The 26,647-nt window shown below is 39.8% G+C and overlaps 1 protein-coding gene across 1 annotated transcript; it reads right to left on the reverse strand.

Annotated features, from left to right (window-relative positions):
* Window positions 1–14,722: 14,722 nt before the first annotated feature.
* Window positions 14,723–16,890, reverse strand: LOC149820536 (pectinesterase-like). Its single transcript, XM_089982948.1, has 2 exons — window positions 15,898–16,890; window positions 14,723–15,715 (listed from the first exon to the last, which is right to left on the reverse strand). The coding sequence occupies exons 1-2, from the start codon at window positions 16,856–16,858 to the stop codon at window positions 15,036–15,038; spliced, it is 1,641 nt and encodes a 546-aa protein (XP_089839074.1). The 5' UTR covers window positions 16,859–16,890; the 3' UTR covers window positions 14,723–15,035.
* Between the last annotated feature and the right edge of the window lie 9,757 nt (window positions 16,891–26,647).

Below are 26,647 nucleotides of genomic sequence, written 5' to 3' on the forward strand. Positions count from 1 at the left end.
CTCCACGATACAGCATTACCCGCTAGTAGGAAAATATATCCATTAGTGGATTTTCTATTGTCAATGCACCCTCTTAAGTCTGCATCAGAGTATCCAACAACCTCTAGGTGGTCAGCTTTTCTGTAGGTCAACATATAGTCATTTGTTTCTTGTAAATAGCGCTTGACCTTCTTCTTTTAGAAATCGCGCTTATGGTCATTCTTTTTATTTCATCTCAATGAAACGATCATAATATTTGTCACCTCTATCAGACCTGGCAACCTTAATTACTTCATCGGTTTATTTCTCTACTTATTTCTTGAAGTCCTTGAAAACTTGAAAGACTTCTAATTTTTCAAATAATAAGTAGAGATACATATACCATGAGTAATCGTCTATAAAGGTGACAAAATATTTTTCACCCGTATAACACGATGAAAAAGGGCCGCACACATCCGTATGCACTATTTCTAACTTTTTATTGCTACGTTTGGCATCTTTCTTATATGTGTTGGACTGCTTAGCTTTTATGCAGTCAATACATAGCTCTATATTCGTAAAATCAAGGGATCCAAGGATTTCCTCTTTCATGAGTCTTTGGACTCTTTCTTTCGAGATATGTTCTAACATTCGATGCCAAAGCAGATAGGATTGATCATCCTTTAGGCCAGGTTTATTGCCAATCATTGTGTTCTTAATTGAGTGAGATTCCCGAATTTGGAATTTGGTTCTTAATCGACACAAACCATCACACATATATGCAGAATCTATATTCATTGAATTTTTCATAATAATAATAAGCTTAGAATTTTTAAATTTAAATATAAATCCAAACTTATTAAATTAGCGACGGATGCTATCCATCACTGAATATGTTTAGCGACAGATTGGCGATGGCTTAGCAATGGATAGCGTCCATTGCATAATCCTAGTCGCTAAATATCGACAGAACTGATTTGTCGTTAATCCGTCGCTAATTAGTGATGGGTTAGCGACAGATTTAATCCATCTCTAATCCGTCGCTAAACAAGCACGGATTTGGTTTTCCGATGGAATGTAATCTGTTGCTAAAATAGCGACGGATTAGTGATGAATTATACTTCGTCGCAAAACCAAATATTAGTGACGGATATTATTCGTCGCAAAATTTTAAAAAAAATGTTTTAAATATTACTATTGAGAAAAAATTTCTCTTATACAATTTATATAAGCTATAGGATAAATGACTTGGTAACCCATCTTCAATCTTCATAATGATACTGCAGTGCCTGAAAACTTGAATGCATTTCATTTCTCAAAATATTAATACAACTATATTATAAAATATTAATACAACAAAATATTATTAATCCATCTAAGTAACTTAAACTAAAAGAGCATACAATTAAATTTACCTCTTGAAGAAGCAAATCCACAAACATATGCACTTCTCTCGGCTTCTTATGCTGTGAAATTGGCCATTACAAAGTCATAAATGCCAACTTTTCATTCTTTGACTAGATAAAAGCAAGTTGAAGGATTTCAGTTACCTTGATCCAGTTCGGTGCAGTAATCCTCTTTTTCAGAAGCACTAAAATTTTCTGGGTTTTTAATATACTGCAAGAAAATGACAAAGGAAACAGACATCTTGAACAACTGAAAATTGTTTCATAACACAAATTAATCGGACAAGAAATTTTTAGCCTAAGTGCCAAATTAATTGGACAAAGAGCAAAATAATACCATTTCAAACTGATGCACATTCTGCAAATTACTAAATAAGGTGCTAGATTAACAAAATTGTGAGTACCTGGATGCACATACTGTAAATTACTCAATAAGGTGCTAGATTAACAGACAATAGGGAGTACCTGGAAAATTTTGTGAACCCATGTAGTCACAAGCTCTTTTTGGATGCCATTTGCTTGAACATTGTGATGCCCATTTGCAGTCTTTTCTGATGGAGATGATTTCTCTGAAGAATCATTTGCAGCATTTGATTCTTTCTCAAGGATATCAACAAGCTCATTTAAAAAGAAATTCAAGAATTCATGTGCATCCTACACACCAAAAAAGGGAAAAAAATGCATTACCTTCCAAAAAGAGATGAGCAAAGTTTGTAGAGACATCTAAGATGGCCACCATACCTAATGCATGTAACTACAAAAAAACTCATGTTGTTTCTTCACTCTCTGCACAAAATGTTTTGGAGCAATAACACCAGTTTTCTTCTCCTGAGAGCTTATCTATATCAAATAAACCATATTTTTGGCACTAAAGTAAATGCATGCAGTAGAGAAACATAAAATAATAAAAGCCCTGTTCAGCATATTTATGAAATGCAAACACATACAAGCCTTGTTCAGCGAATCTTGGTAGAAGAAGGTGAAGATAGCGATCCCGATCCCGATCATGATTCCATGACATCTCCCTGATAAAACTTGGGGGTTGCCGCCTTTGCAAAAATGGTTGCATAGTAGATTGGGCCAGAGGTTTTGGGAACAATCCTCCACATCGTTTTAGGGTTTTCTAGGGCTCTTGAGCGAAGTAGATTAGGATAGAGGTTCTGCAAAGAGCGACTCCGAAAATTTGCAGCAAAACATGGACCATCATACATCAAAATGTGGGGGGGAGGAGAAGAAGAATTCGATAAAAATAGAGGAAAGAGAGATTGTTTGAAGGTATTACCAGAGGAGATAGAACAGAGAGAGAGAGAGGGTTGCAACCTCTGCAAAAGTGGGGAAGAACGAAGAAGAAAGGGGGAAGGGGGAAGAACAAACAAAAAGAAGAAGGGGGAAGAGAGATAAAGAGAGAGACCTTTCACGGACGAGGAAGAGAAAGGAGAAGAAGAGAAGGCTCGGGGGGTGGCTGCGTACAGTGAAAGGGGGAAAAGTGTGAAGCGGGTGAAAAAAATTTGTGCCCTCTGTTTAAATCAAATAGTAGCGACAAAAACATTTCATGTCAAAATCCGTCACTAAGTTGCTGAGAAGGGGTACACACGGATCCACATGCCAACCTCTTTGAACGGGCATACACATATGCCAGCCTTGTTCAATTACCTACCGGCACCAAGAAAAATGACAGCAAGCTTGAGTCTGCGATATCAGGCTCGAGTCTGTGTCAATCATCGAAAGAGCCAACTCGCACCCATGCGCAGTGGAATGCGCGGGGTGGGCCCATAACCCAATGTTAGTGATTCATGTATAAACAAACACAGAAGGTGTACCTGTGGTTGTCATGGCTCACGAGTACAGGTATTTGGCGTTCTCCCCAGCCGGTCGACGCCCACGATGAGCCCAGGCCTATGGTCGATGGTGAGAAGGACCCCGAACTCACTGAACTGAATGTAGGCTACGCTGAGGCTGATACTGTATGGCAATGGTTTCTCATCATCCAATGCGACCAGCCAGCCCTTTATATAGTGGAGGAGAGCGAGGAGGTACAGTGAATGTCCACATTCACGTAACCTCCTCCCTTATGGCATTAATTGCCCTCCACTATCATGCCCACTACCACACTATGCTTTTAATGTCAAACCCGGTCACCCAATGGGTTGGACCCGGATCTAAATGTCCAACATGGAATCGAATCTGAAACAACTAAAAATTGCAAAACCTCTCATCCTGGATCCAGCCCATTTGCATTGTGATTGTCTTCCTACAAGGTCAGAGGCAAGGAAAAAGTATTCTCTATGGTCAGGGAGGGAGTATCAATAGAATTTTACACATGACCAATGGGGTTTCGCTTGTCTAGTAGGAGCAGCTAGTGCACGTCACCTTTTGTTGGGACGTTAGAAGTTCAAATCCCTATGGTATCCTTATATAAATGATAGGGGTATGCCTAACCCCATCTTGCTTTTCAAAAAAAAGAAATTTAGAATGAATATCAAAACAAGGTCACGGTCAACATGGCACCACTCGGCCTATAATAGGATATCCGAACCAATTTGGTGGTTTTCCTCGCTATCAAAATAAATAATTGTAAATTTACAGTGATCTTGTAGACAATAATTGCAATTCATTCCGGAAATCAAGTGGCAGGCCCATTAAGTAACCCTGTTCTCAGTGAGAGTTTTCCTTCATCACAAAAAAAAAAGTGACTGACCCACTAGATTATATTTAAATTTTATTCCCAAGACATGAATATCAATCGTTATTTGCAGTTCATTTGGACATGGAATTTTAGGTAGAACCCTCACCAACCCTTTTTCAAAGTCTTTTACATATCAACTCAATCTAAGAACAAAAGTTAATAGTTAAGTTGATTGATTCTAGGAATCATTCATCCACTGTCCTTAAATCTTGCTTTTCTCGTGTGGAAAGGACCAGCATAAATATTTGAAAAGAACCATCACGTTTCAAGAAAGAGTGCATATTAACTAATTATGTTCTCTGCGCACATCAAGAGAAAGACATAGGGGACGGCAGATGGTAACATTTTGCATCCCTTGTATAACATTACAAGCATTAAATACACCCACCTGAGTCGCTCAAGTAGCAGCAGGCTTGGGGTGAAGGTGTTGATCCCTTCATCCCAGGTTTGTTTCCCACCAGATGTGCGGGTGCCTTTAACTGGTGGGCTCCTTAAGGGCTGGGATGCATATAGGGTTGTAATAAGAGAATTTGATGGGTATGTTGCATATAGGGATATAAGGATGTCAATCAAAAAATGAAAGGAGATGTAAAAGGTTTGGATTTGGGTAGGATGTGGGCAATATCAGATCCAACTAATCGGATGTTGGCTACATGAATTTATATTCGAATTCAAATTTGGATGGTCAAAAACTCATACAAGATCCTATTTTTGGTGTAATCAGGTTTAGATATCTATCAAATTCAGATATCCATCACATTAGATAGCTAAAAATCAAAATCGTTTCTGCATCTGATTATAATCAGATATGGTTTTGGCTTTCCAAATCTTAGTAAACAGTCAAATTTGGTGAGATATGGAATAAAATTCAGTCCATTGACATCCCTAGTTGCATACATACCTTCTGCAGTTAAGCTCCCAATAGACCCATTCAAATATCTTGACCATTTGGTAATAATGTGTTTTATCTTGAATATGTTCCTTCATGCAGGTCGATCTGCATAAGTGGGTTCTCTTTTTATAAGAAAATAGACATCCAATCATCCACCACATCAACAGAATAATGACATGAGTTTTTCGCCACCGAAAGGACAATCATCCAAGTAGGTTCATTTTTTTATGACAAAGAACCCTCACCGAGAACGGGCCTGCCCTCTTTACACGGTAAACCCCTTATGGGGTCACCGAGGCCCAAGCACTTACAGAGCGCACCAGTTAAAGGCACCCACCCACACACCATAGTTATTATGATATTTCTGAGAATGATTCTATTTATGACCATGTGAAAATGGCATGCATTCCCTATAGGACCCGCTCTTTATTATTCCATTTCTTTATGAGATTTGCTTTTGCCTCTGGATTTTCTTAATTTATTAATATCTCTGCTTGGTAAAAAGAAGACTCTAATCTAGGCCGTGAATTTTCATGGTGTATCGTTACGATCACATGGATGCGTGTATTGTCACTCCTGTGGCCGACTCTATATAAATGAGCCCAACAGCCCTCTCTATCATAAAGGATTTGTGGAGTGTTTTACATCCTACTTCCAATAAGGATTTTCAGTGTCCTAGTTCCAACTTCCAAAAGAGGATGTCATCTGTGTCATAAGGCAGAAAGTCCTCACAGACCTTGTGGGTTCACGGGCCGGTTGACTGGGCCAAGGTGGAAAAGTTCTTGACACCAACTGCACACAGCCAACCTCTCAGTAAAAAAAGTGAGACATGGCCACCGACCATACTGGCCAAGCATCAGGGTACTTACTATTGCCAACCCCAACCCCCTGCTAGGCCTAACACAGATATGCTTATCATGGATGCCATGGAAGCTGCGTTGAGGTACCGCGGCTTCTTTATTCACACGACTATGATGCGTACCTGAAAATTGTTTCATTCACGTCTAACAAGGATCTGTAGTGTCTCGTGAGCCTGACTGACAAGGGTTTGTGGTGTCTTGGTCATGGTGCAAATGGGTCAGGTCTTAACCAAAATCTGAATCGATGATCCACCATACTTTTTTCAATTCATAAGGTCATCCTTCATTAAGTAATATTTTTAATTGAAATTAAACTCTAAAAATTATATATATTTTAAAGATACTTAAAAAAATTTATCAAACACAATAATTATAAAAATATGAAAAAATAAGATTTTAAAAAAAACATAGTTTAGAAATACATGACTTTGACTCAATATATACATATTTACTCATATATTAATATAAACTACAATGAAAGACGTACTAAAGCCTTCACCTTAATATAGTGTGTTCACGCTAGTTATAATTATGAATATAAAAAATGTTTTGCTCACCCAATACATAGACATATGATACCAATTTGGGACAAGTCAATTGTCTAAAACTAAAGTTCATCTAGTCAATCCTATCTCAAAGGCTACTAACAAGTGTGGTTATTAACTATCGCCTGTCAATAGGGCTACCTTCCTCAAAAGTGTGCATCGGGCCAGCCAAGCCCGACCCAGACCCGTTTAGAGTTTGACCCATCAATTTTTAAGTGTGTCACAACCTGAAGATGTATTGATCCATTAATTAATAAGTCGGGTTTTGACCCAGTTTTTAATGGGCTCGAGTTTGAAGAGCAGCCCATGACTCAACCCATTGGCCCAATGGGCCAATGTTTAGCGGGTCAGTTCAGTCTGGCTTAAACCCATTTGTAGATTATTTTGGAATGAAGTTCATAAATTAATTCCTACAATAAAAAAGGAAATGAATTAAATGAATGATTAATGCATACATCTAATTATATTTCTAATTTTAGTATAATCAATGCAACTAATTAGGTAAATAGTAATAGTTAGTTAATATTAGACCAACTAATTAGGTAAATAGGGATTTCACGCAGATTAGGTAGTCTGCGTATGTATCCACAACAACATACGTAGAACAGAGTTTACACACAGATCAAGTAGTATGTGTATGTATCCACAGCAACACACGCAGAACAGAGATTACACGCAAATCAGGTAGTCTACGTATTTATCCACATCAATACACACAGAACAAGGATTACACACTTAAACAAAGCATACAACAAAATCACAAAAAATTGTATCTTTTTTTGGCTGCTTTTCCTCCCCCTACCGTGATTTCGTGAAGTCCTTATGTTGGATCGTGTAAGAGAGAGTGAGAGAGAGAGAGAGAGAAGATGGTCTTGAATGATGAGATCTTTATAAGTTGCGTGAGAGGAAGTTGGAAAAGAAAATGGGGGAGAGGAGAGAAGTCGTGGGGGAAAGATGGGGCTCGGTTTCCCCACTTTTCTCTCCACTTTGCGTGAATAGGGGGTTTCACCTCCTCCCTCCCCCCTCACTATTCCCTTTTCTTTTTTGTTTTTCACATTTTTTTTTCTAATTACCTAATGTCCACGTATTAGGGTTCAGCCTTGACCCCTCCTACGTGTGACACTCAGTCCAGTAGTCTATAAGCCAACCATGGCACAACCCATATATATAACGAGATGAGTTTTGGTGTGGTAGCTAATGAGTCAAGGCCTCAAACCATGACTCAAAATCGAGGTTGGCTTGGCTTGTCTCATCTAACTGCTCAGCCCATATATATAACGGGTTTTTTTTTTGTATTCAAATCGACACAACTTATATAAGTTCCTAGATGAGCTAATCTTGCAACCAAAACTGTTAAAATCAAGTTCTCAGCCATGGACATAGATGTATTCACCCAACCATGTTATATATTGTTTTTTTTCTTGTGTGTGACTGTGCGTTGTTTGATTTCATGAACATTTTCACTTACTGAACTGAATGTAGGCTACGCTGAGGCTGATACTGTATGGCAATGGTTTCTCATCATCCAATGCGACCAGCCAGCCCTTTATATAGTGGAGGAGAGCGAGGAGGTACAGTGAATGTCCACATTCACGTAACCTCCTCCCTTATGGCATTAATTGCCCTCCACTATCATGCCCACTACCACACTATGCTTTTAATGTCAAACCCGGTCACCCAATGGGTTGGACCCGGATCTAAATGTCCAACATGGAATCGAATCTGAAACAACTAAAAATTGCAAAACCTCTCATCCTGGATCCAGCCCATTTGCATTGTGATTGTCTTCCTACAAGGTCAGAGGCAAGGAAAAAGTATTCTCTATGGTCAGGGAGGGAGTATCAATAGAATTTTACACATGACCAATGGGGTTTCGCTTGTCTAGTAGGAGCAGCTAGTGCACGTCACCTTTTGTTGGGACGTTAGAAGTTCAAATCCCTATGGTATCCTTATATAAATGATAGGGGTATGCCTAACCCCATCTTGCTTTTCAAAAAAAAGAAATTTAGAATGAATATCAAAACAAGGTCACGGTCAACATGGCACCACTCGGCCTATAATAGGATATCCGAACCAATTTGGTGGTTTTCCTCGCTATCAAAATAAATAATTGTAAATTTACAGTGATCTTGTAGACAATAATTGCAATTCATTCCGGAAATCAAGTGGCAGGCCCATTAAGTAACCCTGTTCTCAGTGAGAGTTTTCCTTCATCACAAAAAAAAAAGTGACTGACCCACTAGATTATATTTAAATTTTATTCCCAAGACATGAATATCAATCGTTATTTGCAGTTCATTTGGACATGGAATTTTAGGTAGAACCCTCACCAACCCTTTTTCAAAGTCTTTTACATATCAACTCAATCTAAGAACAAAAGTTAATAGTTAAGTTGATTGATTCTAGGAATCATTCATCCACTGTCCTTAAATCTTGCTTTTCTCGTGTGGAAAGGACCAGCATAAATATTTGAAAAGAACCATCACGTTTCAAGAAAGAGTGCATATTAACTAATTATGTTCTCTGCGCACATCAAGAGAAAGACATAGGGGACGGCAGATGGTAACATTTTGCATCCCTTGTATAACATTACAAGCATTAAATACACCCACCTGAGTCGCTCAAGTAGCAGCAGGCTTGGGGTGAAGGTGTTGATCCCTTCATCCCAGGTTTGTTTCCCACCAGATGTGCGGGTGCCTTTAACTGGTGGGCTCCTTAAGGGCTGGGATGCATATAGGGTTGTAATAAGAGAATTTGATGGGTATGTTGCATATAGGGATATAAGGATGTCAATCAAAAAATGAAAGGAGATGTAAAAGGTTTGGATTTGGGTAGGATGTGGGCAATATCAGATCCAACTAATCGGATGTTGGCTACATGAATTTATATTCGAATTCAAATTTGGATGGTCAAAAACTCATACAAGATCCTATTTTTGGTGTAATCAGGTTTAGATATCTATCAAATTCAGATATCCATCACATTAGATAGCTAAAAATCAAAATCGTTTCTGCATCTGATTATAATCAGATATGGTTTTGGCTTTCCAAATCTTAGTAAACAGTCAAATTTGGTGAGATATGGAATAAAATTCAGTCCATTGACATCCCTAGTTGCATACATACCTTCTGCAGTTAAGCTCCCAATAGACCCATTCAAATATCTTGACCATTTGGTAATAATGTGTTTTATCTTGAATATGTTCCTTCATGCAGGTCGATCTGCATAAGTGGGTTCTCTTTTTATAAGAAAATAGACATCCAATCATCCACCACATCAACAGAATAATGACATGAGTTTTTCGCCACCGAAAGGACAATCATCCAAGTAGGTTCATTTTTTTATGACAAAGAACCCTCACCGAGAACGGGCCTGCCCTCTTTACACGGTAAACCCCTTATGGGGTCACCGAGGCCCAAGCACTTACAGAGCGCACCAGTTAAAGGCACCCACCCACACACCATAGTTATTATGATATTTCTGAGAATGATTCTATTTATGACCATGTGAAAATGGCATGCATTCCCTATAGGACCCGCTCTTTATTATTCCATTTCTTTATGAGATTTGCTTTTGCCTCTGGATTTTCTTAATTTATTAATATCTCTGCTTGGTAAAAAGAAGACTCTAATCTAGGCCGTGAATTTTCATGGTGTATCGTTACGATCACATGGATGCGTGTATTGTCACTCCTGTGGCCGACTCTATATAAATGAGCCCAACAGCCCTCTCTATCATAAAGGATTTGTGGAGTGTTTTACATCCTACTTCCAATAAGGATTTTCAGTGTCCTAGTTCCAACTTCCAAAAGAGGATGTCATCTGTGTCATAAGGCAGAAAGTCCTCACAGACCTTGTGGGTTCACGGGCCGGTTGACTGGGCCAAGGTGGAAAAGTTCTTGACACCAACTGCACACAGCCAACCTCTCAGTAAAAAAAGTGAGACATGGCCACCGACCATACTGGCCAAGCATCAGGGTACTTACTATTGCCAACCCCAACCCCCTGCTAGGCCTAACACAGATATGCTTATCATGGATGCCATGGAAGCTGCGTTGAGGTACCGCGGCTTCTTTATTCACACGACTATGATGCGTACCTGAAAATTGTTTCATTCACGTCTAACAAGGATCTGTAGTGTCTCGTGAGCCTGACTGACAAGGGTTTGTGGTGTCTTGGTCATGGTGCAAATGGGTCAGGTCTTAACCAAAATCTGAATCGATGATCCACCATACTTTTTTCAATTCATAAGGTCATCCTTCATTAAGTAATATTTTTAATTGAAATTAAACTCTAAAAATTATATATATTTTAAAGATACTTAAAAAAATTTATCAAACACAATAATTATAAAAATATGAAAAAATAAGATTTTAAAAAAAACATAGTTTAGAAATACATGACTTTGACTCAATATATACATATTTACTCATATATTAATATAAACTACAATGAAAGACGTACTAAAGCCTTCACCTTAATATAGTGTGTTCACGCTAGTTATAATTATGAATATAAAAAATGTTTTGCTCACCCAATACATAGACATATGATACCAATTTGGGACAAGTCAATTGTCTAAAACTAAAGTTCATCTAGTCAATCCTATCTCAAAGGCTACTAACAAGTGTGGTTATTAACTATCGCCTGTCAATAGGGCTACCTTCCTCAAAAGTGTGCATCGGGCCAGCCAAGCCCGACCCAGACCCGTTTAGAGTTTGACCCATCAATTTTTAAGTGTGTCACAACCTGAAGATGTATTGATCCATTAATTAATAAGTCGGGTTTTGACCCAGTTTTTAATGGGCTCGAGTTTGAAGAGCAGCCCATGACTCAACCCATTGGCCCAATGGGCCAATGTTTAGCGGGTCAGTTCAGTCTGGCTTAAACCCATTTGTAGATTATTTTGGAATGAAGTTCATAAATTAATTCCTACAATAAAAAAGGAAATGAATTAAATGAATGATTAATGCATACATCTAATTATATTTCTAATTTTAGTATAATCAATGCAACTAATTAGGTAAATAGTAATAGTTAGTTAATATTAGACCAACTAATTAGGTAAATAGGGATTTCACGCAGATTAGGTAGTCTGCGTATGTATCCACAACAACATACGTAGAACAGAGTTTACACACAGATCAAGTAGTATGTGTATGTATCCACAGCAACACACGCAGAACAGAGATTACACGCAAATCAGGTAGTCTACGTATTTATCCACATCAATACACACAGAACAAGGATTACACACTTAAACAAAGCATACAACAAAATCACAAAAAATTGTATCTTTTTTTGGCTGCTTTTCCTCCCCCTACCGTGATTTCGTGAAGTCCTTATGTTGGATCGTGTAAGAGAGAGTGAGAGAGAGAGAGAGAGAGAAGATGGTCTTGAATGATGAGATCTTTATAAGTTGCGTGAGAGGAAGTTGGAAAAGAAAATGGGGGAGAGGAGAGAAGTCGTGGGGGAAAGATGGGGCTCGGTTTCCCCACTTTTCTCTCCACTTTGCGTGAATAGGGGGTTTCACCTCCTCCCTCCCCCCTCACTATTCCCTTTTCTTTTTTGTTTTTCACATTTTTTTTTCTAATTACCTAATGTCCACGTATTAGGGTTCAGCCTTGACCCCTCCTACGTGTGACACTCAGTCCAGTAGTCTATAAGCCAAACATGGCACAACCCATATATATAACGAGATGAGTTTTGGTGTGGTAGCTAATGAGTCAAGGCCTCAAACCATGACTCAAAATCGAGGTTGGCTTGGCTTGTCTCATCTAACTGCTCAGCCCATATATATAACGGGAAGAGTTTTGGTGCAGTAGCTAATTTTGTCAAGGCCTAAAACCTTGACTCAAAATCGAGGTTGGGTTGAATTGGCTTATCTAACTGCTCAGCCCATTGCCCACCTCTACCTGTACTCAGATATATCAAATTGCCTAATTGGCAGAGAGACAATATTGTGTCTACACAAGCATGTGTGCTACAATGGCAGGTCTTTTGTAAGCATGTGTGATGCATATTTCAAGGTCTCTACCGAATCCTCGAGTGATTTTTTTATAATGGCGTTGTCAGTCGGTCTATCTTTTGAGGCCTTCATTTTCAAGAGACCCTACTACTATAAAAAAAAAAGATACACTCAAACATCCCAACTCAATTTGTACCTCTAACCTGATTTGTGAGACATCAAAGACAGTATATCCAAAGTTTCAAAGGTCTGAGGCTTAGGTTTTTTTTTTGTATTCAAATCGACACAACTTATATAAGTTCCTAGATGAGCTAATCTTGCAACCAAAACTATTAAAATCAAGTTCTCAGCCATGGACATAGATGTATTCATCCAACCATGTTAGATATTGTTTTTTTTCTTGTGTGTGACTGCGCGTTGTTTGATTTCATGAACATTTTCACTTATCTCGGGGCTTTATGGTTAGAATTATCACCTCAAGCACAGGTCGTTGTGGAAGCAGCTTCGTAATCACCTGATTGAACCCTCTTGGCTCACTATCGGAGATTGGAATGTTACTCAAAGCCTCACTGAATGATGGGGATTCAACACTTATCATCTTGGGACTAAAGATTTCAATCACTTTCTTGACTCTTCAGGTCTCATGGAACTTGAGGTCTACTTGTCCAAGTTCACATGGCACAACAAACAGGCAGGTGCAAACTATCGTGCCAACAAACTGGATCAATGTTTTGTCAATGACCACTGATTATTCAGGTTTTCCACTTCCTCGGTTTCTGCTCTTCCCAAATCTATTATCCACAATTCTCTGCTTCTAGCCACCAAGCACTTATCTACTACTCGTTGGCCTTTAAAAATTTTCTCTTGGGTGGATATTTCAGGGTTCCATGAAGTAGTAGGTAGGCATGGGCAATGAAATTGGTGGGGTACCCCATGTTTCAGGTAACCTCTAAACTTGTGATGGTCCTTCACCAACTCAAGGAGTGGAAGAATCATGTGGTGGGTAATTTGGAGATCCACAAAAAGCAAATTGAAGGGGAAATAAGACAATTGAAACCCCAAATTGGCTTAGGCAGCTCCTTTGCAGTGCATTGTGCAGCCCATCATCAAGACTTATTGACATCTTGAAATGGGAGGAATCCAATTGGAAACAGAAATCCTGATGTCGATGGTTCACTGCAGAAGACCACAACATGCATTTCTTTCACCTTATGTCCAATCAAAACATGTAGCACAAGCATATTCACTGGTTCAAGAAGGAGGATAGATCCAGTGTAGTTGAGAGACTTGACATCTTTAGGGAGGCCATTGATTTTTCAGCACTTCAGAGGACAGTAGCCCCTTTAATGGCATGTTGGAACTCCTGGTCTAACATGTCAAGAATGAAGCGCTTTGCTCTCCCATTTTAGAAGAAGTATTAAGAACAGTCTTTAGACTTGATGGTGATAGCTCCCCAAGGCCCGATTGATTCCCATGTAGCTTTTTCACATCATTTTGGTCCATTATTTCTAAGGATATATATGGTTCAATTCAGGATTTCTTTGCAAACGAGAAAATTCTGAAATGTATTCATTATATCCATATTATCCTCATCCTCATGCAGGAGGGAGCTCACTCTCTTCCCAAATTTTTCCTCGTTAGCTTGTGTAATTATTTATAGAAAATAATTACCAAGATAATGGTGAGTCGGATGATGGTTGGTTGAAGGTAGGCTGCCTGGAGGACGTGTACCTGGCTTTATATTGGGTTGCGAGAGGAAAAGAAAATTTCATCACCTCTAGCTGAATCCAAGCCATTGGCTGGGATATTTAGCTTCATAGAAACCCTTCATTAATTGAGGGGTTCGAACAATGGATTTGCCTTATGAAGGACCTCTCCCCTCTTACCCCATTTAATGCCCTTGACCAGTCTTGCTAGAACCACACCTCTGACGGCTAATTTAGCATCAACTCCTGCAATCGTATGTTAGGGTCAGCAAGCATGATATGGGTCCCATCTGAAGCTCTCTGGGACCAGATGTTCCCAATTCGAGGATCCACCACCGCCTGGTTAATCCTCCATGAGACGTTGTTGAAGGACGTAGTGCCCAAGAGACATGGTTTTAGACTGTCCAGTACGTAGATGTGTCTTATGTCATTGCGCGGAGGAGTCTACCTTGCACCTGTTTTGTGATGCGTCTACGTGAAGAACTGTTTCAGTTTCATTTGGCACTCTTTAGACCCTAATTGGCACAAGGCTTACAATTTAAGAGAAGTCCTTATCGCCCCGCACATCCACCATTGGTGGCCTGTATGAACATAGGCATTGGATTCTTTGCCTCTAACTTAATATGGAATTAGATGCGAAGACGGAGGACGTTATGGTTTATGAGCAAAAAGACAGGAAATTAGTTAACGAAATACAACGAATTTTAATAAAATCCGACGATTACTTTAATGAGATCAATTAATTATACAAGACATTGTACATTTAAGAATTCTAGCTAGTCCTGTATACACTTCAACAAGAAAAACAAAGGTGGCATACTCCACTCCTCAACAAATTGTATTACAACAAATTAATTAAATGTAAGAAGGCTTGCGCCCTCTGAGACATAAATAAAAAAAAAATAATAAACAAATCAAGGGTCTTTTATTTTTTACTATCCTCCAAAAAGAATGCTTCTGAATTGTGACGGTCCAAGCACAGTATTGGTGAAATTTTCCTTGTCCTTCAAACCGATCAGGCCGTGAAGGGAACACTAGTCTTGGGCAGCCAAACATCTCCTTGCACAAAATTGGACACGGTGAAGCTGCTGGCATCACTTGCCGTCATCACATGATATCCAGGCCATTTGACTCTCCCGCTAGTAGCCGCACCAGGGCCACGGTTGCTGTACTCCCCATAGTATAAGGTGCTCAGAGCAAAATTACCGGACCATGGTGACCAACCAGCAGGGTTAATCAAACTACCAAGATTGGATTGCATAAACACGGTTCTTGAGTATTGCTTCCATGGCCTACCCAGATAGGTGTTGACATTGGGATGCCCAGAGAGATCAGGAGCAGCCAAGACGTTGCAGTTTATGATGGAGATGCCCGTGTTTTGGTTCGGGTCCATTCTGCCTTGAGCTGTGACCGTGTTGAACTGCCCTGAAGAAGGCAGCCTGACATAGATGTTGCAGTTTTGGAAGACGACCGCTGCGTTGCCGAAGATGAAGTCGACGGTGCCGTAGATGTCGCACTCTCTGTAGAACTGACGGAGGGAGTAGGTGTAGAGGGTGTCCTGGTATCCCTCGAAGCTGCACTGATAGAATGTGGAGAGATCGGCTCCATTTCTGACCGCCACTGCCTGATGCTTGACTGGACCTGCCGTGTTGCGGACTGTGATGCCAATTGCTACGAAGCCTTCACCAAGTACGGCTGCACAATCACAAGTTTTGGTGTTATATTAGCATGGAATTTGGTTGAGAATTATTTCTTTTATCTAGTTAAAGACCCATGAAGAAGCAGTCTTTCGGCCCCATACATGTATTTGATATAAAAAAAAAATTAAGAGCGAATGCATCGCTTGGAATGTAAAGCCTCAGCTAGCGAGAGCTCACCTAGGGTTGCAGAATTGAAAGTGGTCGAGCCGTCTACGACGCTGCGCTGACCGGTGATGATGGTCTTTCCGATCCCGTCTCCCGTCATCATTATGTACTTTTTGTTCTTGGGAATGGTCACGTACTCCTGGTACACACCCGCCTTTACGTGGATCACGTAGTATCCCTTGCTACCGTCGTTGTTGGCCGGAGCTGCAGCAATGGCCGCGCTAATACTGCGGTAATTGCCACTTCCGTCTTGGGCAACCACGACGCTGCCCACCGTTTGCAGAGCCATTCTCCTACCGGAGCTAGATGGGAAGATGCGCCTGTTGACCCAGCGAGGGGTGCCGTCGCTCCCAGCTACTCTGAGCTCGTCAAGCAATTGCCTGCCAGGGTCGGCCTTCTTGTTCTTAGATGAGCAGGAGTGGGCGAACAGTGCCAAGGAGATGCTGTAAAGCTGAGACCCATTGACGAGTGGGGCATAGATTTTGTGGCCGCGATCCAAGAAGGATGCCTGGGTGAGCCCATCGTAGCATGTCTGACGGTTGGTGACGATGGCGCTCAGCAGGGTGTGCACCAAGTCGGTTTGGTCGCTGGGCAGGTTGGTGATGTCATTGGAGTTGAGGGTGGAGAGGGAGGAAAGCAAGAAGTCGGTGGTGAGTTGGGATAAGAGGAGGCAGTCATTGAGTGCGGTTGCTGCCTGGGGTGTGAGCGTGGCGTTGTCCCTTATGGTTTGTTCTATGAGGGAAGAGAACGTGGCTGACTGATCCAGGGATTTCTTGACGAGGTATCGGCCGTAGCCGGAGAGGGTAGTGAGTGATTGTTGGGGTAAGAGGGACTCACAGAAGGAAGGGTTGGAGGTGAGGTTACAGGCATTGTCAGGGGTGATGGAGGCAGTGAGGTCTTGGGAGAAAGAGGAAGGGATCAATAAGGTGAAGAAGAGAGGGATGAAGAGGAGGGCTGTGGTTATACGAATCATCTTCGTGTTTGGTTGGTGGTGTCTGATCTTGTGAGTTTAGATGGAGGTGGAGAGGGCAGGTATATATATAAGGAAAAGGATTGCATGGTGGCTTCAAAACATCTTTTTTTGAAGCCACTGTCGACTCGGTTTGGTCGTCTTCCCTGGTTTGGTTTCCTGAAAAAAACAAGATGCCAATTTACACGTGGAATTTGAACCAACGGTCAGCAAAATCTTAATCCTTGGTCTAGTCACATTTATGATATCGGGTCAACACCAAGAAAGAAAGGTCCGATCTAATCAACATATATAATATTTATTTATTTTTCCCATGGAAGCAATGATAGAAGCTACCTAAGTAAGCTTTTTTTAATAGCGTTCAAATAGTCAACCCTCTTCACAATGATAGATGATTGACGACAGCTCAGGTGCAATACGTGCATGACGTGTGGGTATTACTCAAATTATATATTACTACAGTCTTAAATGGGTCGGATTCGGATTCGGATCCAATCTTAGTGCAACTTGGTCACTGATTAATATCGGTGAATGCTCAAGTGAAAAAAAGATGAGTTTGATAGATTTTAAAATAGGATCCATTATATCTTCATTAATTAAAAAAAAAAAACAGAGCGAAGCAGATCAATTGGACATGAGTCCAATTCCCTTATGCCTGATCCAAATCCCAGTCCTCACATTTCATGTCTTACCGGTACTCAGAGGAGGCTCACTCTTTGGCCCTAAACAAGGGTTGGTCCTTGACTCAGACCGTGCTCAATTTTTCCAAAATTTCGTGGCGTGTACGTACCTCATATGGTCCTACTCCTACGCTGTTAATTTGAGAGCGCGCGCATCAGCCCTTGTTGATAATATTCATCTACTTCATCAGTAATTAATGATCTCTGCCACATATATAGACACTACAATTTACTCCCGTGTCGTGTCCTGTTGCACATTATTCTTAAATCGAAGCTTAATTATACATATTGGCTTGTCTCGTGTCGTGTCCTTTTTGTTGTGCCTCTATGACACTGTGTAGATGTTATAACCCCTTTTTTCTAGTCTTTCCTTCTATGAAGAGCGGCTGGGGGTGGGGGAGGGGGGTTAGGTTTTGGCCATCTAACCTGCCATCCAATTTTGACATGGAAATGTGTTCCCTCTTAAGACTGACCTAAGCATGTTTGCTTGTCCGTGATACAAACGTACGACTTTTCTCAGCAAGCGAAAATTGTCTAAATGAATTAAAATATATATATAAGCATATAGATAAACTTACAAATCTTCAAAGTTTTTTGACACTGTGATGAATTTGAAATACTTTAAATATAAGCCATATATATGTGGATAATAACGAACTTTTACAGTATTATATCAACTTTTAAGAATGCCACAACAAATAAAAGGGATCCGATTAACACCCTGGTCCAGATCCAAAGGTCCGATTAATACACGGACCTGGGTATTGTTTGTGAAATTTTATACCCGACCGGAGTTCCAATTAAGACCTGCAACTTTCCAATGTAAAAATAACCCTAAACGATTTGTAAGAATAATTGGCAGGGTCCACTATTGAGTATGGACCAAGGGCTACATATTTCGGCCACACCTCGCAGACAGCCATGCAATATTGGAAAATTAATTGAAGGGTCTAAATCCAACTGCCTGGCAGTTGTTTAAGGCTAAACATGCACATGAATGGGACTTATGGGAGGTCCACCTGACACCAGATGTGATCCAATGATGAGGCTGAGTACTTTTCAAGGTGTCTCCTTCACCCAAAACTTGACACGCAAACCATGGCTTGTTTGCCAAACACAAGCAATGTCATCCTGATTATCTTCACACCCTTCCTTGGGATTTCAATAAATCCGATTGCATGGATGTGATCTACGTCCCTCATTAGGTAAAGATATATATTTAAATAGATGAAATCCGACTGGTGATATGAAAATAAACTGTTGACAAAAGACAAATTTTTGTTTTTCGATGAACAATACGATCTAAGGGTTGATTCCTACTAAATCGACCTTGCTGAATCCATCAGTAAGGTGAGATTTGATCAAAATCACTTGCACAATAAGATTTAGATGGGTATAAAGATGGAAGATGACATAGGAGATGAGCGGAACCGGATTTGCACATTAACATCTTTAGTGATGATTTTTAAGAGTTACCAGCAATTTAAGAATTTGCTAAACATAATAGTGATTTTCTCTAAAAATTGCTAAATAAGAAGGTAACTTTTTGAAAATCTAGCAAAAAAAAACATTTTAACCGGTGTTCAATTCCCAAGTTGCACACTAAGGTTTGACACGGGTTCAACCCAATTAGAGCGCTAGTACTAATTTGACGAATACCCACACCATGTACTGCTCAAACCTAAGCCCACACCATCTACAAATCGTTAAACCAGAGCTGTCACATAGCAGCATTATAAGAATTGCCAACAGGGCTGACTATTCAAACGTCATTTTCGTTTCTATAGAAAAACATATTAAGGCAACCTCTATCATAGATTCCATGAGAAAAAGCTATTTTATAGAATACTATATGTTGGATCGCTTGAGCTTTTTGACCCATATCATCAATGTGGACACCGGCTCAAATCCAAACTCCAAAATGGCATCAAGTTTTTCAACCTGATATCACAAAGGGCAGGGTTGTGTTTGGTCAAGCTCCAGCATGAGAGAGAGAGAGAGAGAGGCCTTGAATTGAATATTTAACATTTGAATACTTGACCAACATGCATCAAACAAGAAAGTGATATAAAGATACTATCAATAAAGCGAAACAGTCACCAGAGATCACTATCTATAAATACCCCTGTCTGTCCTCTCCCCCTCCATCTAAAACTCACATGTTAAGACACACACAAGATCAGACACCACCAACCAAACACGAAGATGATTCGTACCACAGCCCTCCTCTTCGTCACCTTCACCCCTCTCATTTTCACCTTCTTTCCTGTTTTAGTTAAGTGAGAACGTGGGACTCTCCAACCCCACGTCTCCCGTATCTCTCTCTCAGTCGTTTTAAGGGGGCAGCGGCTGTGTTCTTCTCGATTCTCTCTCTCTCTCTCTCTCTCTCTCTCTTCCATTATCACATCTTCTTGAAGTGGAGATTGTGGAGACCGTGGGTGCAGGGCTGTGGAGGCCCTTTACCAAGTGTTTGTATAGTGTGTAGAGTTCCATTGCCAAGGGAATGGCATTCCTGTCACAAGGCAGGAAGTCCTCACAGACCATGTGGGTTCAGGGGTCATCAGTGGACTGGTTCCAGGTGGAAAAGTTCTTCACACCTGTCTTGCCTGGACATGTGAAGCCTAGAACCATATCAAATCCCACCGGTGTTGAGATGAAGGCACCGAATCAATCCCCACTGGTGCACTGTCTTTGAGAGGGTGCTTAGATGAAGGCACCAGATTAAACCCTACCCTGCTGGCGCAAAGGTGTGTCCCTAGCATTCAGAGGTGGGCCACGTAAGGCAGGGTTGTCGTGGGGCACAATCCGGGGTTTTCCTCTCTTCGGTGAGGGTTCCTCTTCATCAAGAATGTTTGTTGTATTTGTTTTACAAAATATGCAGTAGAACAACAAAATCAAATATATATATATATATATATATGGCTCGTACTGCCTCGATTTTTGTTTTCAGATTTTATGAATTTTGTATTTTTTTTCTCCTCACTTTGAAGGGGAAAAAGGAACCAATGGAACTTTCTTGGACACATGATCTTTGGTGGACCCAACCCAAATTTCAGAATATTAATGTTTAAGTTTCCCCAGTTCTCATATCTTAAGTTGATAAGTATGAAATAGAAAGGCAGAAATAAATCAAAAAAGAGCAAGAACAAAGATAGGACCCGGTTTAGGTGTCATGTGGAGCTTGGCTGTTTGAGTTGAAACCAAGTTAATACAAGCACTTGGTGAATAATAAGACTCTGCCTTGGCAAGATTTATGGGCTTCAGGGGCCAACCCATAATATAGAGAGGTGAGTGAAACTTCATGAATCCTGGTTATCAAGGCCGTCCATCATGAAAACCCAACGGTCTACGATCCTCTTTCTTTTGAACATGAACCACTACAATTAAGCAAGGTCTAGCTAGGTCAAGTAAATCATGAAGGCAATGGGTAAGGCATGCATGATTTCTGCTGGGGTCAACTAACCCACATGTATATTCTTTTTGAAACTTTTTTGGGAGAAGATCACTTTTTATAAGAGGGTCGACCAAGCTGCGTATTCCTTCTTCATTGTTCTAAATGGGCTCCTCAAAAGATATCTTAAGTGCACAGGTTTTCTCATTTGGATGTTGAAGAGTTAAACCTCTTGCCTTATAAGGATGCAAACGATTCTAATCCAGAACAGCCAAATATATCGGGATTCAGAGTGGAATGTTGGCAATCCCTATATAAACAAACAAACAAAGTATACCTATGGTTGTCATGGCTTGCAAGTGCATGTGTTCGGCCTTCTCCTCAGCCGGTCGACGCCCACGATGAGCCCAGGCCTAAGGTTGATGGTGAGCAGGACCCTGAACTCATTGAACTGAATGTAGGCTAGGTTGTGGCTGATACTGTATGATAATGGTTTCTCATCATCCAATGCAACCAGTCAGCCCTTTATATAGTGGAGGAGGGAGAGGAGGTACAGTGAATGTGGACATTCCACATTCATGTAACCTCCTCCCTTATGGCATTAACTGCCCTCCACTATCATGCCCACTACCCCACTATGCTTTTAATGTCAAACCGGGTCACCCAATAGGTTGAACCCGGATCCAAATGTCCAACATTCTTTCACTTGACCCATTGACACTAAAAGTATATTAAATCGAGGTTTATACCGTTATCTCGATTTAATTCTTCATGTCGGTTCACATGCTACCCTTTATCACAAGGATGAATCAAATGAGTCATGAAAATGAACACTCCTTTATGAAATGTCATATCCTATGTACTACACTACAATTCACCATCAGTGCTTAAGCATGTTTAAAATTATATTTATGAATAGGTTGGTCTCTTACCTATTTTATTGGTACTTTAATATTGTTACTTTGTTATTCTCTTTAACTCATATGAGATATCCTTTATACAAAAATCTATAATTTACAAAGTCATAGAGAATCAAATATATATACACAAATGTGATCACAAAATGTATTATCATACATTACAAGAAATTATAAAGACCCATCTCCTTTACATGTTGAGAATACAATCCCGGTGCTAGCCCTTTAGTAAAAGGATCCACAGTCATTTCCTTCATCCCAATTGTATCAATACATACCTGATGATTCTCAATCTTTTTTTTAACAATAAAGTATTTTAACTCCATGTGTCGACACGAGGTTGAGCTCTTGTTGTTATTTGAAAAAGACACGGCTGCTTCATTATCACAAAAGATCTTTAGTTGTCTCTCAATAGAGTCCACAAGACCTATAATGAAGTTTTTTATCCAAATGGTCTGTGACAAAGTCTCGTATAGAGCAATAAATTTTGCCTCCATGGTATAAGCAGCAGTGGTAGACAGCTTTCATCTTCTCCACGATACAGCATTACCCGCTAGTAGGAAAATATATCCATTAGTGGATTTTCTATTGTCAATGCACCCTCTTAAGTCTGCATCAGAGTATCCAACAACCTCTAGGTGGTCAGCTTTTTTGTAGGTCAACATATAGTCATTTGTTTCTTGTAAATAGCGCTTGACCTTCTTCTTTTAGAAATCGCGCTTATGGTCATTCTTTTTATTTCATCTCAATGAAACGATCATAATATTTGTCACCTCTATCAGACCTGGCAACCTTAATTACTTCATCGGTTTATTTCTCTACTTATTTCTTGAAGTCCTTGAAAACTTGAAAGACTTCTAATTTTTCAAATAATAAGTAGAGATACATATACCATGAGTAATCGTCTATAAAGGTGACAAAATATTTTTCACCCGTATAACACGATGAAAAAGGGCCGCACACATCCGTATGCACTATTTCTAACTTTTTATTGCTACGTTTGGCATCTTTCTTATATGTGTTGGACTGCTTAGCTTTTATGCAGTCAATACATAGCTCTATATTCGTAAAATCAAGGGATCCAAGGATTTCCTCTTTCATGAGTCTTTGGACTCTTTCTTTCGAGATATGTTCTAACATTCGATGCCAAAGCAGATAGGATTGATCATCCTTTAGGCCAGGTTTATTGCCAATCATTGTGTTCTTAATTGAGTGAGATTCCCGAATTTGGAATTTGGTTCTTAATCGACACAAACCATCACACATATATGCAGAATCTATATTCATTGAATTTTTCATAATAATAATAAGCTTAGAATTTTTAAATTTAAATATAAATCCAAACTTATTAAATTAGCGACGGATGCTATCCATCACTGAATATGTTTAGCGACAGATTGGCGATGGCTTAGCAATGGATAGCGTCCATTGCATAATCCTAGTCGCTAAATATCGACAGAACTGATTTGTCGTTAATCCGTCGCTAATTAGTGATGGGTTAGCGACAGATTTAATCCATCTCTAATCCGTCGCTAAACAAGCACGGATTTGGTTTTCCGATGGAATGTAATCTGTTGCTAAAATAGCGACGGATTAGTGATGAATTATACTTCGTCGCAAAACCAAATATTAGTGACGGATATTATTCGTCGCAAAATTTTAAAAAAAATGTTTTAAATATTACTATTGAGAAAAAATTTCTCTTATACAATTTATATAAGCTATAGGATAAATGACTTGGTAACCCATCTTCAATCTTCATAATGATACTGCAGTGCCTGAAAACTTGAATGCATTTCATTTCTCAAAATATTAATACAACTATATTATAAAATATTAATACAACAAAATATTATTAATCCATCTAAGTAACTTAAACTAAAAGAGCATACAATTAAATTTACCTCTTGAAGAAGCAAATCCACAAACATATGCACTTCTCTCGGCTTCTTATGCTGTGAAATTGGCCATTACAAAGTCATAAATGCCAACTTTTCATTCTTTGACTAGATAAAAGCAAGTTGAAGGATTTCAGTTACCTTGATCCAGTTCGGTGCAGTAATCCTCTTTTTCAGAAGCACTAAAATTTTCTGGGTTTTTAATATACTGCAAGAAAATGACAAAGGAAACAGACATCTTGAACAACTGAAAATTGTTTCATAACACAAATTAATCGGACAAGAAATTTTTAGCCTAAGTGCCAAATTAATTGGACAAAGAGCAAAATAATACCATTTCAAACTGATGCACATTCTGCAAATTACTAAATAAGGTGCTAGATTAACAAAATTGTGAGTACCTGGATGCACATACTGTAAATTACTCAATAAGGTGCTAGATTAACAGACAATAGGGAGTACCTGGAAAATTTTGTGAACCCATGTAGTCACAAGCTCTTTTTGGATGCCATTTGCTTGAACATTGTGATGCCCATTTGCAGTCTTTTCTGATGGAGATGATTTCTCTGAAGAATCATTTGCAGCATTTGATTCTTTCTCAAGGATATCAACAAGCTCATTTAAAAAGAAATTCAAGAATTCATGTGCATCCTACACACCAAAAAAGGGAAAAAAATGCATTACCTTCCAAAAAGAGATGAGCAAAGTTTGTAGAGACATCTAAGATGGCCACCATACCTAATGCATGTAACTACAAAAAAACTCATGTTGTTTCTTCACTCTCTGCACAAAATGTTTTGGAGCAATAACACCAGTTTTCTTCTCCTGTGAGCTTATCTATATCAAATAAACCATATTTTTGGCACTAAAGTAAATGCATGCAGTAGAGAAACATAAAATAATAAAAGCCCTGTTCAGCATATTTATGAAATGCAAACACATACAAGCCTTGTTCAGCGAATCTTGGTAGAAGAAGGTGAAGATAGCGATCCCGATCCCGATCATGATTCCATGACATCTCCCTGATAAAACTTGGGGGTTGCCGCCTTTGCAAAAATGGTTGCATAGTAGATTGGGCCAGAGGTTTTGGGAACAATCCTCCACATCGTTTTAGGGTTTTCTAGGGCTCTTGAGCGAAGTAGATTAGGATAGAGGTTCTGCAAAGAGCGACTCCGAAAATTTGCAGCAAAACATGGACCATCATACATCAAAATGTGGGGGGAGGAGAAGAAGAATTCGATAAAAATAGAGGAAAGAGAGATTGTTTGAAGGTATTACCAGAGGAGATAGAACAGAGAGAGAGAGAGGGTTGCAACCTCTGCAAAAGTGGGGAAGAATAAAGAAGAAAGGGGGAAGGGGGAAGAACAAACAAAAAGAAGAAGGGGGAAGAGAGATAAAGAGAGAGACCTTTCACGGACGAGGAAGAGAAAGGAGAAGAAGAGAAGGCTCGGGGGGTGGCTGCGTACAGTGAAAGGGGGAAAAGTGTGAAGCGGGTGAAAAAAATTTGTGCCCTCCGTTTAAATCAAATAGTAGCGACAAAAACATTTCATGTCAAAATCCGTCACTAAGTTGCTGAGAAGGGGTACACACGGATCCACATGCGAACCTCTTTGAACGGGCATACACATATGCCAGCCTTGTTCAATTACCTACCGGCACCAAGAAAAATGACAGCAAGCTTGAGTCTGCGATATCAGGCTCGAGTCTGTGTCAATCATCGAAAGAGCCAACTCGCACCCATGCGCAGTGGAATGCGCAGGGTGGGCCCATAACCCAATGTTAGTGATTCATGTATAAACAAACACAGAAGGTGTACCTGTGGTTGTCATGGCTCACGAGTACAGGTATTTGGCGTTCTCCCCAGCCGGTCGACGCCCACGATGAGCCCAGGCCTATGGTCGATGGTGAGAAGGACCCCGAACTCACTGAACTGAATGTAGGCTACGCTGAGGCTGATACTGTATGGCAATGGTTTCTCATCATCCAATGCAACCAGCCAGCCCTTTATATAGTGGAGGAGAGCGAGGAGGTACAGTGAATGTCCACATTCACGTAACCTCCTCCCTTATGGCATTAATTGCCCTCCACTATCATGCCCACTACCACACTATGCTTTTAATGTCAAACCCGGTCACCCAATGGGTTGGACCCGGATCTAAATGTCCAACATGGAATCGAATCTGAAACAACTAAAAATTGCAAAACCTCTCATCCTGGATCCAGCCCATTTGCATTGTGATTGTCTTCCTACAAGGTCAGAGGCAAGGAAAAAGTATTCTCTATGGTCAGGGAGGGAGTATCAATAGAATTTTACACATGACCAATGGGGTTTCGCTTGTCTAGTAGGAGCAGCTAGTGCACATCACCTTTTGTTGGGACGTTAGAAGTTCAAATCCCTATGGTATCCTTATATAACTGATAGGGGTATGCCTAACCCCATCTTGCTTTTCAAAAAAAAGAAATTTAGAATGAATATCAAAACAAGGTCACGGTCAACATGGCACCACTCGGCCTATAATAGGATATCTGAACCAATTTGGTGGTTTTCCCCGCAATCAAAATAAATAATTGTAAATTTACAGTGATCTTGTAGACAATAATTGTAATTCATTCCGGAAATCAAGTGGCAGGCCCATTAAGTAACCCTGTTCTCAGTGAGAGTTTTCCTTCATCACAAAAAAAAAAGTGACTGACCCACTAGATTATATTTAAATTTTATTCCCAAGACATGAATATCAATCGTTATTTGCAGTTCATTTGGACAAGGAATTTTAGGTAGAACCCTCACCAACCCTTTTTCAAAGTCTTTTACATATCAACTCAATCTAAGAACAAAAGTTAATAGTTAAGTTGATTGATTCTAGGAATCATTCATCCACTGTCCTTAAATCTTGCTTTTCTCGTGT

This window comes from Nuphar pumila, chromosome 12 (assembly GCF_984573655.1).
Source record: "Nuphar pumila chromosome 12, dmNupPumi1.hap1.1, whole genome shotgun sequence".
NCBI lineage: Eukaryota > Viridiplantae > Streptophyta > Magnoliopsida > Nymphaeales > Nymphaeaceae > Nuphar > Nuphar pumila.

What these genes read in the sequence shown, in the direction of transcription:
- LOC149820536 (XM_089982948.1), bottom strand. Translation starts at nt 16,858, where the DNA reads ATGATTCGTATAACCACAGCCCTCCTCTTCATCCCTCTCTTCTTCACC. An exon ending in TTTCAATTCTGCAACCCTAG is followed by an intron (nt 15,716 to 15,897) that starts GTGAGCTCTCGC and finishes GTGATTGTGCAG; the next exon opens with CCGTACTTGGTGAAGGCTTC.